This window comes from Dermacentor variabilis, chromosome 6, assembly GCF_050947875.1.
Source record: "Dermacentor variabilis isolate Ectoservices chromosome 6, ASM5094787v1, whole genome shotgun sequence".
NCBI lineage: Eukaryota > Metazoa > Arthropoda > Arachnida > Ixodida > Ixodidae > Dermacentor > Dermacentor variabilis.
Window position 1 is genome coordinate 31,035,796 of NC_134573.1, and position 17,948 is coordinate 31,053,743.

At 47.8% G+C, this 17,948-nt stretch overlaps 1 protein-coding gene across 1 annotated transcript in view; it reads left to right on the forward strand.

Annotated features, from left to right (window-relative positions):
- The window catches only part of LOC142586081 (uncharacterized), a 65,078-nt gene that overhangs the window by 26,412 nt on the left and 20,718 nt on the right, over positions 1–17,948 (forward strand). Inside the window, exon 7 of the mRNA XM_075697341.1 lies at positions 16,138–16,519. Coding sequence (XP_075553456.1) covers positions 16,138–16,519 — 382 coding nt within the window. The remainder of the gene's footprint in view (positions 1–16,137; positions 16,520–17,948) is intronic.

Consider the following 17,948-nt stretch of genomic DNA (forward strand, 5'->3'; position numbering starts at 1 on the left):
TGCAGTTGATCAGCAATTATAAGCATTTCTGAAGTTTAAGTTCGTCGGCAGTAATTCAGCAAGCCATCGATAACCGTTGTACAAATTAATAAGCTTGATATAAAAGACGGTCTCTGAGGCACTGTGTTAAATGACGATTGCACGAATAGCTCCATATGTTTCCGAAGAACCACGCATCCACAATATCGGTCCATTGTTTCCTAAAAAAGGACGCAGATTATGACAGAAGCTAATCAATCATGTCTGAAATGTCTGAAATGGTACGGTGCTGCCTTGAAAGCGGCATGCATAAAGCATTGCAGTTTATCCATAAAAAATGTGTAGTACCTTATCTCAAAAACGTGTTTCTGCACTATTACAAATAAATCACGATAAAACCTCAGCGTTCAGTATTAGTGCTTAGTGCTTTCGATGTAACAACAGGCAAGACGGTAGAGACGCCTGAACGCCTGAACGAATGTCCGCCTGAACGAGTATTACCGTGTTGTGCCGGTCACCGGAGCAACGAAGAGTCCGAACCTGTCTGCGTAATCCGGAGGTGTAGGTCTTCCGTCCTTTACGAATAGTTGTAGCAGTCGTGTTTGAATTACGACCATGTTTGCAGTCTATTTCACCTCCCTTGGTATCTCACTAAGGAAGGCGTCAGCATTTTTATCGTGCTCGTCTACTTGCCGGCATTGTTCTAGAATGTGCGTGGGCTTGGTAGCGTATGGTAACTACCGACACAGACGCCTTGGTCGGCGGATCTGCTTCCTCTGTTGGAACCTTAGTGTCATTGACGATGATGGTATGGGGGCGGGACGCTGCGGTCTGCGTCTTCTATATTCAACCTATTGACACCTGTGCTTTATCTTGTTAAAGCGAACCTTTATTTGCCGCTTCCTCCGACATTCCCAATGCTGCTGCTGTGGCCTGCTGTCGCGCACACCGCCTCGGGGGGGGGGGGGGGGGGGAGGGGTGTGTCAGAGCGTGTATATTGAGCACAGGCGCGAGTCCGAAAGGAAAGGCGACAGGAGAAATTCGTTTTCACCCCACCTATGGATGAATAGATGTTATGAGCGACCCCTTTGTAACGGGGCCGTGGGTTGCGTCGCCAAGCTCTTCCTATTACACTGCCTAATGTCCCACCTATGTTAAAAAAAGAAAAAAAAAGCACGATGAACCCAACAACCCCATTTCCTGACCCACCATTGTGAACTTTGCTTTTCTACGTCTCCGTTGTTTGTCGTTTCCCTACTTTTCTTCCACCAATCTTCCAATCGCCGCTTACTAATCTCTATTGCGGACATGTTTACTTTTCCTCTGCTCTCGCTGAAACCAAGGGCTTTAAGGAGGCCAGTGGTGCCTAAATCGACCGCTGGGCAGATGTCTTCACATTCTAATAAAATATGCTACATCGTTCCGTTAGCCTCACCGCCGCAAGCATATCCTTCTTCTTCCATCTTATATATTGCTCTATAGTTGCGTGTTCTAAGGCATCCCGATATCGCTTCGAGTTATCATAATTTGTTTCTTTCCTGATTTCCTTATTTCCTGTTAAGGAGTTATTTATCACATGTTTCTTTTCCATTTCCGCCACTCATGAGATTATTTCAGCCTCTCTGACTTTCCGCTTGACGTTGTTTCTTGCTCTGCTTCTCGCCCTACAGGCCCCATACTTGTTTGTAATTTTCCTAGTTCTTTTTCTCCACTGTGAATGAATGTTTTTCCTGTACAGATACCCAACAGTCTCCCAGCCCACTTACTTTATTCCGTATTCCTCAGGCATTCTTCATACTCAATTTTACTGTGAGCTTCCCTCACTTCAAATCTAGTCCAGCCCTTATCACCCTGCACAGCTCCATTTGTAGTCTTCCCGTGAGCACCCAATGCGAGGCGACCCACTGACCTTTGGTTCCCGTCGAGTCCTGATTGTACCCCTGATTTAAAGCAAACAACCGCATTTCCAAAAGTAAGTCCTGGAACCATTACCCCTTTCCACATACCTCGGAGGACTTCGTACCTATTGTATCCCCATGGCGCTCTGTGCTTCATTATGGAGGCATTTCTCTTCTTCCTTACTGTTATTGTTCTTTCCCTGTGTTTCCATATATCTATTGCTTTCGTTTATCCATATGCGAAGTTATTTGTCTTCTTTTACACGAGGTATTTCCTGGCCCTGTATTGCCACTGTGTGTTCACTATTTTCACTGAATACCATAACACCTGATGTTGTAACGCTAAATTTTTAACCTAAATTCTCGCCTTCCTGTCCACAGAGAAGACCAGATGGAGCAAACCCAAGTAAGCAATCCCGATGGCTGCCCCAGCGTCCCCGATTCTGCTTCAACAACCCCGGGACCCACCAGCCTTCCGTGAATAATCGTCTGAAGACCAAAGAACAAGGCTGGAGTCCTAGGAACTCTCACGATGAGCTGCGGCATGTACACTGCGCATTAGAAGATGCCACCAGAACGTGGTATGAGAACCGAGAGTCGACCCTGACAACATCCAACCGGTTCCATAGCGGCTTCCTGCGGACCTTTACGAGCGTCGTACGCAAGGAAAGGGCCGAAGGTATGCTAGAAGCCCGAGTACAACTACCCCATGAGAACATCGAAATTTTTACGGAGGAGATGGCTCGACAACTCAGACACGCCGACCCTGCCAGAACAATAAAAATTCGCTTCTTTATGAGGGATGGCAAGCAAGAGCTCTTTGCCGAATTGATACGCAACCCGCCCAAGAATGTTGCTTATTGCGTTTACAAAGCCACAACCTTTCAGGACACGCTTGATATGCGGACAAGGCAATACAACTGCCAAAACTACACCGATGCGCAACCACTCTGCAGTGGCGACGTGCGAGAGACCATCAAAGAGGTTGTTCGCGAGGAATAGCAGATCTTCTTCACAAGGTCGCAGCCTCAAGTGGCCTCAATTGCTGACATAGAAGTTTAACAATGATGTGGCGTTACTGAAGTGCCACCGCCATCGCCAGAACCCCAGCCAGAAGCGTTGACATACACCGCCGTTTTCCGCTTTCAGATACCATCTCCGCGCCCGCGCCGGAGCCCTATGACACCACGATTGCATCGCCAGACGCCGCCAACCCGTCCACCTGTTGGCCAGCGAAACGCCTCAAGAAAGACAGACACTTCGCGTGCTCCCGACCACGCCCGCTCTGCTACCATTGCCAGGAAGCCAGCCATGTGTACCGCTGATCCCCATACCTCGACTTGGGACTGCGAGGATTCGCCTTCAACGCGCTTCGTCCAGAGCATGCTGAACGCCTTCGTGATGTTGCGGACTACCTCGCTTCCACTCACTAGAGTTCTCGACGACGGCCTCGTTCGCCCTCACCAGGCCGGTGCCTGTCGCCGCAACGCCAACCATACACCCGCCGCGCCCGGGGCTGGTCTGCGAGCCGATATCCGGAAAACTAAAAGCAGTAACCGATGGAGGTGCGGCTGCTGTTCGTCGAACCGATGAAAATCATCCGCCGCCCATGAAGACGCTGAAATGAACATCTCGACGATATATGAACAAAACGCCGCCATCCCGATGAAGCCTAGCAGGAAGGAATACTCCGACAAAAAAAACCTGATGACAGGACTTTCAAGCGACAAGTCAACACGACGAAGCCGTGATCCGACGCCGACACCTAACAGCAACGCAAGGCTAAGGACCGCCGAGCTCGACGCTCTTCTCGATGGCAGCGCAGTCACTGGTTTAGTGGACGCAGGAGCCGACTACTCCGTCATCAGTGAATACCTTGCCGCCCATTTGAAGAAAGTTAAGACTGCATGAGAAGGCCCTCAAATTCCGACAGCTGGAACACACTGAATAACGCCGACTCGAATCTGCACGACAGTAATTACCGTTCATGACCGGACCCACCTTGCTGTATTCGTTATCCAACACTGTTGACGAGACGTCATTCTCGGCATGCATTTCCTGAGCGAACACCGCGCAATCATTGACCTAAAATCCAAGTCGACAGCACTGTCAGAAGTTCAAGCGATACCGTAGGAGGGCTGTCGTAGTTACAACGTCTAAAGCATGCTAGAAGATCAAGTGAACATCCCGCCTCGCTCCAGAACTGTTATTTGCGTCGGCACCCGCACAAGTGGAAAGCATCATCGAGGGTGATCACCGTCTACTGCTCGAATGTAAATTTGCGTCGGAAGAGGGATCGCAGGACTGCATGGAGGACAAGTGGAAGTGATGCTGAGCAACTTCAGCCGGGAGTTCGACCACATCAACAAAAGCATGACGATCGCATTCATCGAGGAATTTGAATAAACCAGCAATGAGTTTGTCATCTCGGATTGGGCCTCATCATGCTTGACGACCATAGTTCCTGACTAAGCCTCCCCATGAGTATGCAGCAACAGCTTATAAATGTGCGACGATACAAAGACTGAGAATTTCATGAAAACCAGTCGCAAAGCATCGCATACTAACCGAATAGTACGCTCGATCACTCCGCTAGAGCTCTTAACAAATTTAGACGCGCGAACGTGAGGCTATAAGGGAGCAAGTCGGCGAATTGCTGCGTGACGACATCACCCACCAGTTGAAAAGCCTTTGGGCATCTCCTGCAGTCTGGGTGAAGAAAAGGACGGAAACCTGCTTTTCTGCATCAATTATCGTCCACTGAAAAAAATCAAGGATGAAGTACACCCCGTCTCACGAATAGACGACGCATTAAATCGGCTGTGTAACGCTGAATAATTGTCGTCAATGGGTCTCAAAACTGCCTACTGACAAATAAAAGTCGCCGATAGGGATCGCGAAAAGACCGCCTTCATCACGCCACATGGCCTCTATGAGATGAAGGTCATGCTATTCCGACTGTGCTTGGCACTGCAACGTTACGGTGCGTCATGGACACGGTGTTAGTAGGATTGAAGTAGCAGACTTGTATTATTGGATGATGCCGTCGTCTTTGCCGGAAATGTCGACAATCCCCTTAGGAGGCTTGCGAGAGTGCTTGAGGCCTTCAGGTCATCATAACTCACTCTGAAGCTGGAAAAGTGCCGTTTCGCTTAAGATGAGCTTCTGTTCCTGGGCCACATAATAAGCAAATCTGGAGTCCGCCCGAACCACAAAAGACAGCTGCCATCTCAAAGTTCCAGCAGTCCATCAAGAAGAAGGGAGTGCGTAGATTTCTTGGCATGTGTGCCGACTACAGGCGTTTTGTCCAGGACTTCTCACGCATCGCTGAGCCGCTGATACATTTAACTAAATGTGACGTCGAGTTCTAGTGGGAAACGCCCCAGGCCGACGCATTTCAACAACTGAAACGACGCATGCAGTCGCCACCACTACTTGAGGACTTCAACGAGGACGCCGATACAGTAATCCCCACTGGCGCCAGTAGCTTAGACTTCCAATGCCATCCTAGTCTAGAGGAAAGACGGGCTTGAACCGGCCATAGCTTGCGCGAGCCGGTAGTTGTCAAATGCGGAACGTCATTATTCTACGACCAAAGACGAATCCCTAGCCATCATTTGGGCTGCAGTCAAATTCCGCCCTTACCTATATGACAAGCCTTTCAATGTCGCCGGCGACCATCACACGTGGTGTTGGCTATCTGAATTAAAAGTCCCTTAAGGGCCCCTGGCGCGTTGGAGCCTCAGAGTGCAAGTATGTGACATAACTGTAATTTACAAGTCCGGAATAAAACACTGATGGCAATTGCCCATCTTGCTCCCCCATTGACCCGCCACCGCAAGCTGAGGAGGATGGTGACGCCTTCCTTGGAATAATAAATGCGGAAGAGTTCGCTAAACAGCAGCAACCAGATGATGAATGATGAACGAGGTCTTTTTGGCGCAAGAGCCAAATGTGGCCAAAGAGCGCCAGGCCGGTGGTAATGTGTTCGCAATGGAGGTATGAATAACGAAGGGCAGGCGTTATGGTGGCTGTAGAGGGGCCTAAAACAGTCGCTCTAAAGTGCATAAAACCTATACAAGATAAAACTATGCCGATGTTTATTGGGCTGTACAATGGACACGAAATACACATTGTGAAATAATGATGACTTAGTGATATATCTCACAGATATACTTTTTCCAATAAGCACTACTGCCTTAACAGAGTCCTTGGGATGCAAGGGCCTGTAGGCATGTGCTATGCTAGACTACCATCAAAGCGGCATCCTCTAGAAAGAGGATGTGTTATAAATTTCTGGGGCTAAAAACTTGCAAGTCGACATCGCTCAAGAAATATAGAACTGCTTTGGTGTCTAAGAACGGTTCTTCACCAAGGAATATTGCTGGATGGAAAGGGGTGTGCTGGCGATATACAAGGGGAAAGTGTCTCTTTCTCTCAGCTTCGGCTTCCCGACACTCCAGGAGGAGGTGGAGAACGGTCCGCCTCTCACCACATCTACCACACGTTGGAGGTTCATTTCCGGTCAGTAAAAAATAGTGGGTGTCATAGGTGCGTCTTATCCTGAGTCGACAGTACAGGGCATCAGTTGGTCGTGTTTTCGTTTTCGGGGGCCAGAAACCTAACTGTGGCTTAACCAAATGAAGCTTATTCGTAGCTTCCATGTCCCACAAGCGCTGCCAGTGGCTTCGCAGATTCTTCCGTAAGAGAGGCTTCAGATCTGTGACAGGGACAGCAGCCGTAGGAATAATAGCTTGCGAGGTGATTGACGTCACCATTTCGTCAGCTAGTACATTCCCCTCGATGCCTCTATGGCCAGGTACCCAGCATATAATGACATGCTGGCTAGACATATAAGCTCTACAGAGAATGGAATAGAGCTCAGTAAGTACAGGGTTTTTGTGTTAACAGAGTGACTTCGAGGCTTTTACGACGCTTAAGGAGTCTGTAAATATAATTGGTTTTTGAAGATTTGATTTTCTGATATGTTTCACAGCCGACAACAGTGCATGGGCTTCAGCCGTAGATATACTTGTTTCAGGGTGCAGTACACCGGATTCCAAGAAGGATGGACCAATGGCTGCGTAGGACACTCCGGCATGCGACTTAGAAGCGTCTGTGTAAAACTCTGTGCACGAGTACTTGTACTGGAGCTCCAAGAAATGCGTTTTTATATGTGTGTCTGGCGCATGTTTAGTGACCTCTACAAAGGATGTGTCACACTCTTTCAGCTGCCACTGCCATGGCGCTAACAGTTTCACTGGAGCCATAAGACAATGCTCAAGCACCGGAACACCCATTTCCTCACTGAGGTTCCTTGCGCGCAAAGAGAAATGTCTTCTCGCTGTAGGTCGGTTATTGAAGAGTATGGCATCGGTCATATCGTTTATGCATGAATAAGAGGGGTGTTCGCTGTTAGAATTTACTTTTAGGAAATATGTAAAACTGCCATATGATCTCTGAAAATGGAGTGACCATACATTTGCTTCTGCATAAAGGCTTTGTACGGGGCTTGTCCTGAAGGCTCCAGTCGCGAGGTGGATTCCTAAATGATGGACAGGATCCAACATCTTTAAAGCACTTCGTGTAGCGGACTGATATACTATAGCGCCATAGTCAAGACGTGAGCCGACAAGACACCTATACAAGTTCAAAGGCACTTCCTGTCACGGCCCCATGTTGTACTTGATAGAAGTTTCAATAAGTTCATTGTTTTGAGGCACTTAGCCTCAAAAGCTGTACGACACTACTATAACCAAATGTGTTATACCCAGGTTGGCTATATCACACAAGGTTAACCCTTGCTGCCTGGGAAAAGTGGAAATAAAAAGGAAGCTAGGAGGAGACAGGAAAAACCGAAAGCAAGCGAAAGACGAAGATTAGAGAGGAGGATAGGAAAAGGCAACTACCGATTTCCCCCGGGTGGATCAGTCCAGGGGTGCCGACTACGTGAAGCCGAGGCCAAAGGAGCGTGTTGCCGCCGCCGAGGGGCCGGAAAGGTCCAAACACCCGGCATTGGCTCAACCCCCAGGATCCCCTTTTCCCCGGACACGGCTAAGCCGCGCACGGCTACACGCGGGAGCGTCCAACCCTCATGTGCCCGGGTACGTGGTGCCGCAACACACCAAATGCCTGCTGACGCAAACGCCCCTGCGGGGCGCAGCAGGCAGAGCCCGAGCTAAAAATGCGTCGTCGAGTATTTGGAAGGGAACACCTACGTTGTACCTAGAACATTTAGGTGTGCATTGTCTTCGTTTTGTTTCAAAACAGGCTACTCGTAAAGAAGAACTTCTCATCAGTCAGCACTACCTACCTTCTTGTTCCCTCAGCACTGCGTCCAGAAGTACTGCGTGTCTTCATGACGATCCGACTGCTGGGTACCTCGGAATCTTCCGGACGCTAACGTGGATATAGGAAAGCTATTATTGATCATGCCTCACCACCGACGTCACCCGTTACGTCAAGACATGCTGAGACTGCCAACAAAGCAAGGCACCACCGACAACGCCAGCGGGATTACTACAGCCGTTCGAGCCTCTTTGCCGACCATTTCAGCAAATAGGGATAAATATTTTGCGACCCTTTCAGACGTCAAACCTCCGGAAATAAGCGAATAGTCGTAGCTACGTTCTACCTCACCCGCTTCGCTGAAACGAAAGCTTTGTCGAAAGGCAGCGCAGTCGAAGTGGCGAAATTCGTCGAGAACATCCTGCTACGACATGGCGCCTAAGAAGTCCTCATCAACTACAGAGGAACGGCCTTTACAGTGGAGCTCACCGAAGTGATTCTGCAATACTGCCAGACAAGTCACGGGAGGACAACTGCCTACCACCCGCAGACGAATGGCGTTACTGAGCGCATGAACAGGAACCCCGCCGACATGTTAGGTACCTACGTCGTCGTCGAGCACAAGACGTGGGAAGCGGTCCTGCCGTACGTAACGTTCGCTTATATTAGCTAGGTATAATTTGTGGCACAAAATACATTTCTTGAAATCCTAATGTTCCCCATTTTTTTAGATAAGTTGTTGACAATAGATACCCCTTGCCATGCCATGAAATGGTTGAGCAGTTCTTACACGTTTTTAGAGCAAACGCAAAACGACTTACTGTTACCAATGAGCTTCCGAAGGACAGTTCGTTGCAGTTTTTAGACCTTAATCTAACACTTATGAGTGATCGCGTTTGCTGTGCGTACTTCACTCGAGGTAACAATGAATTGTTGCAATATGAATCAGCGCACTCTAAGACTGTGAAGCGCGGATTCGCCTAACTTTGCCTGAAATCGGCTCTACGCAAGTCGTGCGTGCATGTGATGCAGGCGAGTTTTTGTCATCAACTAGAGTGACTTTTAGAAGCAGGCTGCCCTCAGTCTGTCTTAAATTCCGTGGTAGAGTCCCTCCTACGGAAGTCAAAAACTACCGCTGCGAGTGTGAAAACGTACTCGAAGGAAAAGGAGCGTGTAAAACCAGTAGTAGTACCTTATGAGCACCGTGTGAGCCATAACCTCAAGAAGGTAGATACCAGATATGGCATTCGGGTTGTCTTTTCGGCTTCCAACAAGTTAGCTCAATTATGCCCCTGAATCACACGCGAAGGGCCGCAGGGCTACCAGAAGCAGCACGCCAAAAATTTCAGGGACTTGATTGAAGGTGTGGTTTACGACGTACCACTACATTGCGGCAAGTCATGCGTTGGACAAACGGCACGTTGTAATAATGACAGACTGAGAGAGCGTGCTAATAGTGTCGGTAAGTGTGACAAGGCGCATCTCCATGCACACTGTAAAGCCTGTCGTTGTACGCCATGCCTCGAGCAAGTATTGATTCATGGCAAAAGTAGGAACGAAAGTGCAAGGGAGATGGATACGTTTTATATAAAGAAGAAACTGTCTCATTGTGTCATCGATACATCTATTGTATTATATTTCGCAGAAATGTGCTTTATCCAAAGTATGTTACCATGACCATGTTTTTCTGTCACACCTTGGCTCCCTGCGCATCAGCGTAAGTTATCTTTTCTTCTGTACGTTTATTCGGGCTCTCATTAAACAGTTGGTAGTTTGGCGCTTCACTGTCTTCCTTTCTTCTGTCCCTTTTCAAGAAATCTATCTTGCACCAAAAATTACACCTAGGAAGTCGAAGCACCAACTTGCCCAACAAGAAGTTCTTTTGGAATATTCTTCGCTTATAACACAGCAGTGCAAGAAACAGGTCAAATGATGCCATTCACGCTTTTTCACGGAAGAACCCCCCGGCCACTCTCGACTTCATGCTGCCGCACGTAACCGACGAAGAGAATCTCGACGTCAGCGCATATCTTCAGCACGCAAAGAAGCCCGACAAATCGCGTGCCTGAACATGAAGAATCAGCAGAGGAACAATAGCCGGCATTACAATCTTCGACGACGATACGTGGAATACGTGCCTGGTGCCCGTGTTTGTGTTCGTACCCCAATACGGTGACGAGGACTTAGCGATAAGCTTTTGCCCTGCTATTTCGGAGCCTACAAGATCATCCGACGCATTGGTGCACTCGACTACGAAGTCGTGCCAGACGGCATTTCGCAAACACCCCGGCGCGATTGGCTATCTGAAATAGTCCATGTTGTGCGACCTAAGCCATTCTGTCAACGGTAATGTACTTTGGAACTTTGCATAGCTGAACTTCTTTCTTTATTTTTTTTTGGGGGGGGGGCTGTGTTACTTTAGACTTTCTTTATTTTTTATCTCTCTAGTCCACCAAGCGCTGGTTCCGTAGGTCTCCAGGAAAGTCGCAGAGTGTTCCTGCTCTATGTGATGTGTGCAGTACGCCCTGCTTGTCAGCACGCATGATGAAGCCGCATGCAGGAGTCAGAGGGGAGGCACGGAGATATGGTCTGCCGTAGATGACAGCAGTAAACACGAGCAGCAGTAGAAATAGCAGATGGTTACACTGCGTACTGTTTAGTTGCAGCTGCTGCTTAGAACAATATGACAATATTCATAAGACAATATTCCTGCTCACGCCAACGTGAAGTCGCCGAAGTCAAAACTTGTGCAGCGTGTGCGCTTGAGAGCTTTGTGAGCTGGCTGCCGTCGATGCGAGTGGTTGGCCCTCGGAAAGACAGTCATGTCAACCTCATCAAGCTTTCGATGCTGGGCGTCTTCTCGTGACTCTTGGCGTTCACTTCTCCTTTTCACTCGGTGGAATCAAATTTCTGTTCGCCTGTTAGACTGCAGTTCCAGGTTCTCCGAGAAATCTTGCAGAACTCAGTGCACTTTCATTCATCAGCTACCGGCAACTGGGTCATGATACGCATTAGCCGATCACCCTCCAGTGAGCTTCTTTGTAGCGTGCCAACTACTATGTTGTTTTTGCCTTTATTTCACGTTGCACCTTAACAAGCGCCTTGGTTGAGCATCCCAGTCACTTCAATCAATAGAGGTTTTGTATATGCACACTTACGTAAAAAGACTGCCAGTGGTGCTGCCACTGGTTGCAGTGCTTTCGCACAATGAACCTTCTGATACCATTACTGCTATGCGTTTGAGCCCCGCTGCATGCGAGTGCCGCATCCATTTTCGGCCCGATGCGACGGCATTGAATGTTCTTGCGTTGTTTTGCTTCCTTTTTGGTCATAAGTATTCTCCAGCGCCCCCTTAAAGGCGCGCTTCCTTTTTACATCTGCATGGACGTTTCTTTGCCGCAAAGACCCGGTTTTTCTTCCAGTCTTGGTGACAATTTTCTCAACGCTTTGAGCACTGCTTCCGCTTCTTTTCCGTTTTTCAACTTTTGTTCTTTTACTTCTTTGCATGAGGTTGCAAGAGCCTATCTTTTAATCTTGTCCGCTTCTTCTTTCAGAGGCATCCTATTTTCCTTGTTCCTTTGCTCTACCATACTTTTTCTGCGTGAGACAGAGTTAAGGGAAAATACAAAAGACTAGATGGCTCCTCGATGACATCATGACTGCGAACATCTTCAAGACTTTCCGCGCAGTCGGAGCTAAATGTCAAAAAAAGAAACTCGTTTCTTGCAAACATCCTCATATCGACCTCTTCCGATTCAATTAGCTCGAGTGACTTCACACGCTTTCTGTCTGCATGCGTTGGTGCAGTTGCCTTATCTAAGAGAATTGTTATCATTTCCGTAGCTGTACTACTTCTTTTAGGTTCAGTGTTCTTTTCTGGCCGTCTTTCTAATTCCTCAATTCTGACGGGAAGCTTTGCTTTGTGAGGCAGGTTTTAAATTTGAATTCTTCGATCGCGTAGACGTCATTCTTTATTTTTCCAGTTTGATGAGGTTATGTATTGGTCTATTCGCGCTTTTCAGGTGGGGAATTCTTTGTTCTAAAAGCTAGCACTTTTCATTTAGCTTAGCGAAACCCTGTCGAGTATCCAGGAAGAGTTGACCATTTTTGGTTATAATCTCTTGAATATTCAGCACATGGCAATCCGTGTAACTTGTAGGTGCTCTATGTCCTTGTATTCAAATTGTTTTATTCTGTGATCGCTTGCGAGATCACATCAATGACCGTTCAGCAAACTTGCGTAGTCATTGCCTATGTTCCTAGTGGCTTCATGCGATCGATGATTTTGTTAACCTGGTGCACGGTGCTTTAATGGCAAGGCCGGTAAAATGACTCCAGTTGGAAAACCTCAACCCGTCCTCGTAAACCCCCAAGTGGCCGTTGCGACGACGGCACCGCATATCGGCAGGTTCCCAGTCGGTGGCTTCACGGCCTACAACACGGCCGAAGAAATTGGCCGCTGTGGCGCTGCGAGCGTCAGAGTTATCGTACAAGTGAAACTTCGGTGAATGGGCAGATACGACACCGTAAGCTTCACCGAGGTGTCGGCAGATAGGGTACGCATCACGAATCTCCATGGACACCCCTAGCTTGCAAGCCTCGGGCCTCATGCTCAAGGGCAAGGGCCGAACGCAGCGGAAGTAAGCGTAAAATCAACCTCCAGGCGACGCCTACAGCCACGTCCACCCACGGCTCGACATGCTCGATCTCAGTCTCTGCTGCAGTCGCAGCCCCGGGTTTTGTGCTGCCAAATGGAAGTTAACCGAGACTTACGCCAAGGCAGCCGTTATATTTTTCTACCATGGAACTCTAGGGCCAATCAAGAAGATGGTACGTGCACGAGACAAGGCTTTCCTCGTCTTCTATATTCAACAGGTTACGCTAGATCTCTATACACGGAATCTCTACAACTGAAGCGCCTTGGCACCGTTATTACATGCGGACAACGTGCTTGAGGAGCACCTCCCGAAGTTGCTGCGGACGGAGGTGCAACCGGCTACTTTTCGCTCGTCAATTGGCAGACTTTGTGCTGTCATTCAAGTAGTACGTTATCGTAGCGGCGCGATTGTCGCCTCCAGCGCCGGTGAAGAAGACGGCTCATGAGCGTGTAGCGCGAGAAATGAACACGCGATTGCGCTCGACCTCAGTGGCTACGGCCGCGGCATCGACCGCTCCTGAGAGCCGGCGACACAATGACTGGCCGGCCTAAATGAGCCTCGGCCATGGCGGCTGCCTCTTCGCGACACCAGCCGCAAATTCGTCACACTGAACGACCGAGCAATCTCTCCCACAAATTGGTGACTCCGGACAACCAAGCCTAGTCATCCCAGCGTCAGCGTGCCGACTCCACCCAGGCAACAGTGACATGGCCTCACGCGTTCCGGCAGATGTCCCACGGTTGTAGGATGTCCAGAAATTGTACATCCACGTGCCGAAGATCTGCTTCATCAAGCTGGACAGCCACTTTCGTATCGACAAGGTTCCAGGCTCCAGCAGCCACCCCCTAGGCACCTACTTCTACGCATACTTGCTGTCAGCCGTCTTTGCTCACTACGCCACCTCGAGCGCTCATTGACAACCACTCTCGCCATTTGAACCACCGCATCATACCACGTCTTGTCGTCCCACATCACCTGCGTCCACCCGTTTGGATTGTCAGCGCGCGCCGGCCCCGGAACCAAACGTCTGCTCGGCCCGTGAGCCTCCTCTCCAGCTCAAAGGCAGGTGCGCGGCGACTCTTTCCAAGGAATTAGCTGAGCTGAACGCAAGGGCTTTCGGCTGCTCTACGGCCTGCTTCTCCCCTTCCTAGGACGTTTCCGCAAGCTACCCCTCATAACATATTCAAAGGCTCTCTCACCGTCTTCACTACGCGGAAATTTGACTGTCCTAGGCACGGTGATGCCACAAGCACAACATTGGCGATGCCTTCAATGACCACGTCAACTATGATGCTATCGACATTCGATATTTCACCGCAAGCAGCATCATTTTCTATGCTCACACTTTTTGCGGATGCATGGCCTACCAAAGTTTTACAGGAGCAGCTCTGCCATCTGGTTTCTTCATTTGGGGCATGCGTGGAGATAACGCAAGTGTTAGTCACTTACGATGTAGACATAGAAGTGATGCCTCGAGCGGCGACTCCAACTTCTCTCTATTTTGCGTTCATCTATAGTTATTTGACCTATCGTATCGAGTCATGCGACCTTACATATAAAACTTGCTTGTGCCTACTAGAACATATGGAAAAGCAGTCACTCCGTATCATAACCAAAAGCACATATCAAGTACATTCGACTCCACTATTTTCCTTATTAAATGTCCTTCCTATTTCAAATAACATTTTCTTTAATTTTTTTCTCATTGCCTACCTCATGGCCATTTGGTGGATTCTTATTTATTTTCATACACTTAGTTCATGTCGTGTTATTTATTAGTCTTCAATTTTTATTGACTTCGTCTGGTACACTTCGTTATGCCTTCGCTTATTTACTCACTTATTGGCATACGCTATTCAGTTTTGATTAGTTCTTCTGTTCGTTACTTCATGTTCTTGCCAACTTCCTGTGTCTGTTAGTATTGTATGCTTGTATTAAGCAATTGATTCTGTTTGCTTGTATTGTGTGCATGCATTTCACAATTGCTTTTGTTTGTATTATTTTTATGCATACTCTGACAAGAGGTACATTGCAGTGTTCACACTAAGGGACCTCTTTCTTTATACGTGTCTCCATATGTAACCCTCATGTAACACTCAATAACTCAAACCATCGCCTCCAGAGCCGGTTGAGAAGAAGACGGCTCACGAGCAGGTGGTGCCAGAAAACAACACGCGAAGGCGCCCGACCTGAGTTGCCGCGGCGTCGGCCGCTCCCGAGATCCCGCGGTGCCATGGCCGGCCGACCTAAATAAACCGTAACCACTGTGGCTACGTCTTCGAGTCACCTCCCACAGTTATGTCGGCAAGCATAAGCTAGATGTTACGTTTGCGCATGACGACTCGTTGGTCCACATGGACAACCACTCTAAACGCACGCTCTCCCGTCTACGGCTTACGTCGACGTGGCTGTCGAAGTATATGCTTCTGCGTGTATTCTGTCCGGTGTTTGCCTTGCGCACGTTTTCAGAGAGCTTCCTTTGCCCTAACTGATTGTAAAAGAGCATTATAGTCTACTTATCTATCACGGGGTATACGAGTAGCTTGTATTGTGGGTACTAGGCTTAACGGCCCACACCTTCCAGGTGAGAGGTCAAGCGTCTGTCAGCTTCTGGCAGCGACACCATTCATGGTAGAGTATCCTATCTGTTCTAGTATATTTATCCTAATACCTAAATAATATATATCTTGGTTCAAATTGAAAATGATTGCGCCTAGATATTTTAGACATGCATTAACGAGGCCCGAAGAACGGAGTTGTGGTGGTTAAGACGTCCATTAGTATAATGCAAACCGAATTTGCCCAGAGTTCTGTGATTTGAACACTGCTTCTTTTTGTCCACTCCGTTTTCTCAATTCCGACATGGGAAAACCGTCATGATGACTTGGCTGTCTTGAAGTACAAAAAGATCACAGTTTAATTATACAGAACGTAACAGATCGTAGAGCTTATCTTTGTGACGGCAGGTAACTATATACTTGCACGATAAGCAAAACGTGAACGAGGTGAATGCAGGAGCCAACATTTCGACAAGTGGACTTGTCTTCTTCAAGGCGACAAGTCCACTTGTTGAAACGTTGGCTCCTGCCTTCACCTTGTTCACGTTTTGCTCATCGTCTTGAATTTCCATCTCCCGCATTCCCCGTCGTTTCTCTATATACTTGCACGTACTTGCTTAAGGGTGGTAGCCCTTTGCATGTACTACAGCAGGCGTGGCTACTTGCAAATTCGCTTTTGCAGAGATTGGAATGAAAGAAGTAGTGCTTACCATCGGCCTACACTTTACCGTTTACTTGCTGTTGATGCGTGTGCAGACGAGAGCGGGCAAGGTAGCACGGAATACCCAGAGTCGGCTTCTGGGGCTGGCAAAGTGACCCCCGATGAAAAGGCAATTGATACGCCTCCACCAATATCCCTTGACCTGCCAGAAAAGCAGGTACCACCAGCCGCAGAACCACCCAAGAGATCCTTCTTCAATTTCTTCCGAAGGAAGCCTGCCGCTGAAACAGCAGCCGCAGCACCTTTAGAATCTGCAAAGCCCATGGACGACGCTCCCGTAGTACCCGCTGATGCCACGAAGGCCACGGCGGAAGCTCCGCTGCCACCTCAAAGGATTGGCCTGAGGTTGCCTTTTTTTCGCAAGCCAGCGTCTGGTGCATCAACGCCTTCGAAACCACCGCCATCCCAGCAGCCACCGTAAGTGCTTATTTTGATATAAGGTTTTACGGATACGAAGATGTAAAGAAAAATTCTGAGAAATGTAAAAGCAATTCAAAACATTGGAAATAAAACTTCTGAAATGGAAATAAGAAACCTGCAACCCGTAGTGCCCAGTACATACCAGCTTATAAGCTTTGCTACCTCCATATCTGAAAATTTATTAATTCTCTGTTAAGAACGTTGAAAAATGACGCGGACCGGGCGCTCCTTAGCATGACAATCTTAATGTATGCAATGCGCTTTGTCACTTCATTACAAAATATCTAGCAGCCCTAATGAGAACAAGGCGCCCCTCATTCTCGTACACAGAAAGGTCTCCTAAGCAGGGTGTGTAATAAATGAGAACTGAAGCAAAAACAAGAGTTGAACCATTATTTTCAACTGAACGAGCCGAACGGTTATTTTCTGGCATTCTACGACCTACCTTTCTGCATTCTACAATTCGACCTGAGTTCACTGAAGGAGCATTTAGAGTACGTTCAAAAAGTGCTTCAATGAGCCTAGTGAAACCATGGCTAGGACACATCAGAAATAAAGGTTGGACAAAGGCTCCCGTTTGCCTGCCGAAGTCAACAAACAACTTCCACGCTACAGACAAGAATAAAATGACTTTGAATAATTTCCAATCGTTTGCAGCACTCATTAGGTTCCAAATTTTTGTGAAGTCAAGGCTGCCTATCACGCGATGAAATATGCTGGTGCTCTACGCGTTCTCTCACATCTTGATGCAAATGCCGCACAATAGTGAACTTTCTGCTTTGTTTTTATTCCTTCATTGCCAATCTACCTACCAGATTTTATTATTTTTGGTACGCAATGATCTTCCCATGCAACAACTTTATTGGGAAATGAACCTTTTTTTTATTTATATAGGAGCTACAATAGCGAGCTTTATATAGTACGCTGGGCGCTTTTTGCAGCAAAGATCGGTGCAGGTGCTCGAACTATGTTTAATTTGGGACACCCTTACGATAAGAGTCTTACAAAAAAGACCCACACCAAACCTTCTTCCGCCTGTTGATTGAAAAATTGTCATTTTAGCAGTAATTATTCCTTGTTAGACTGATGCTTCCACCATTCATTTGTGCATGGCGTATCACTTAGCTCGGTAATAGGGAAGCGTTTTCGTCCTACTTTCTGAGACGCACTCAGTGAACGCAGGCAATAAATACTGTAACATTGAACATTTAATTCAAACGAAATAGAAACAATCAACGTCACTATTGGTCCTTCTAGCAATGTGAGTCGATTTCGTGTATTGCAAGGCTCTGGTATACATTGCTTGACGATATTTGAATAAACCCATTGTTGTAGGATGTTTTTCGCCAACAGTTCTTTTAAACCACCACTGATACCGATTAATGGCTACTTAACCTTTACTATGAAGCTCGTCTCGTTCACAAAG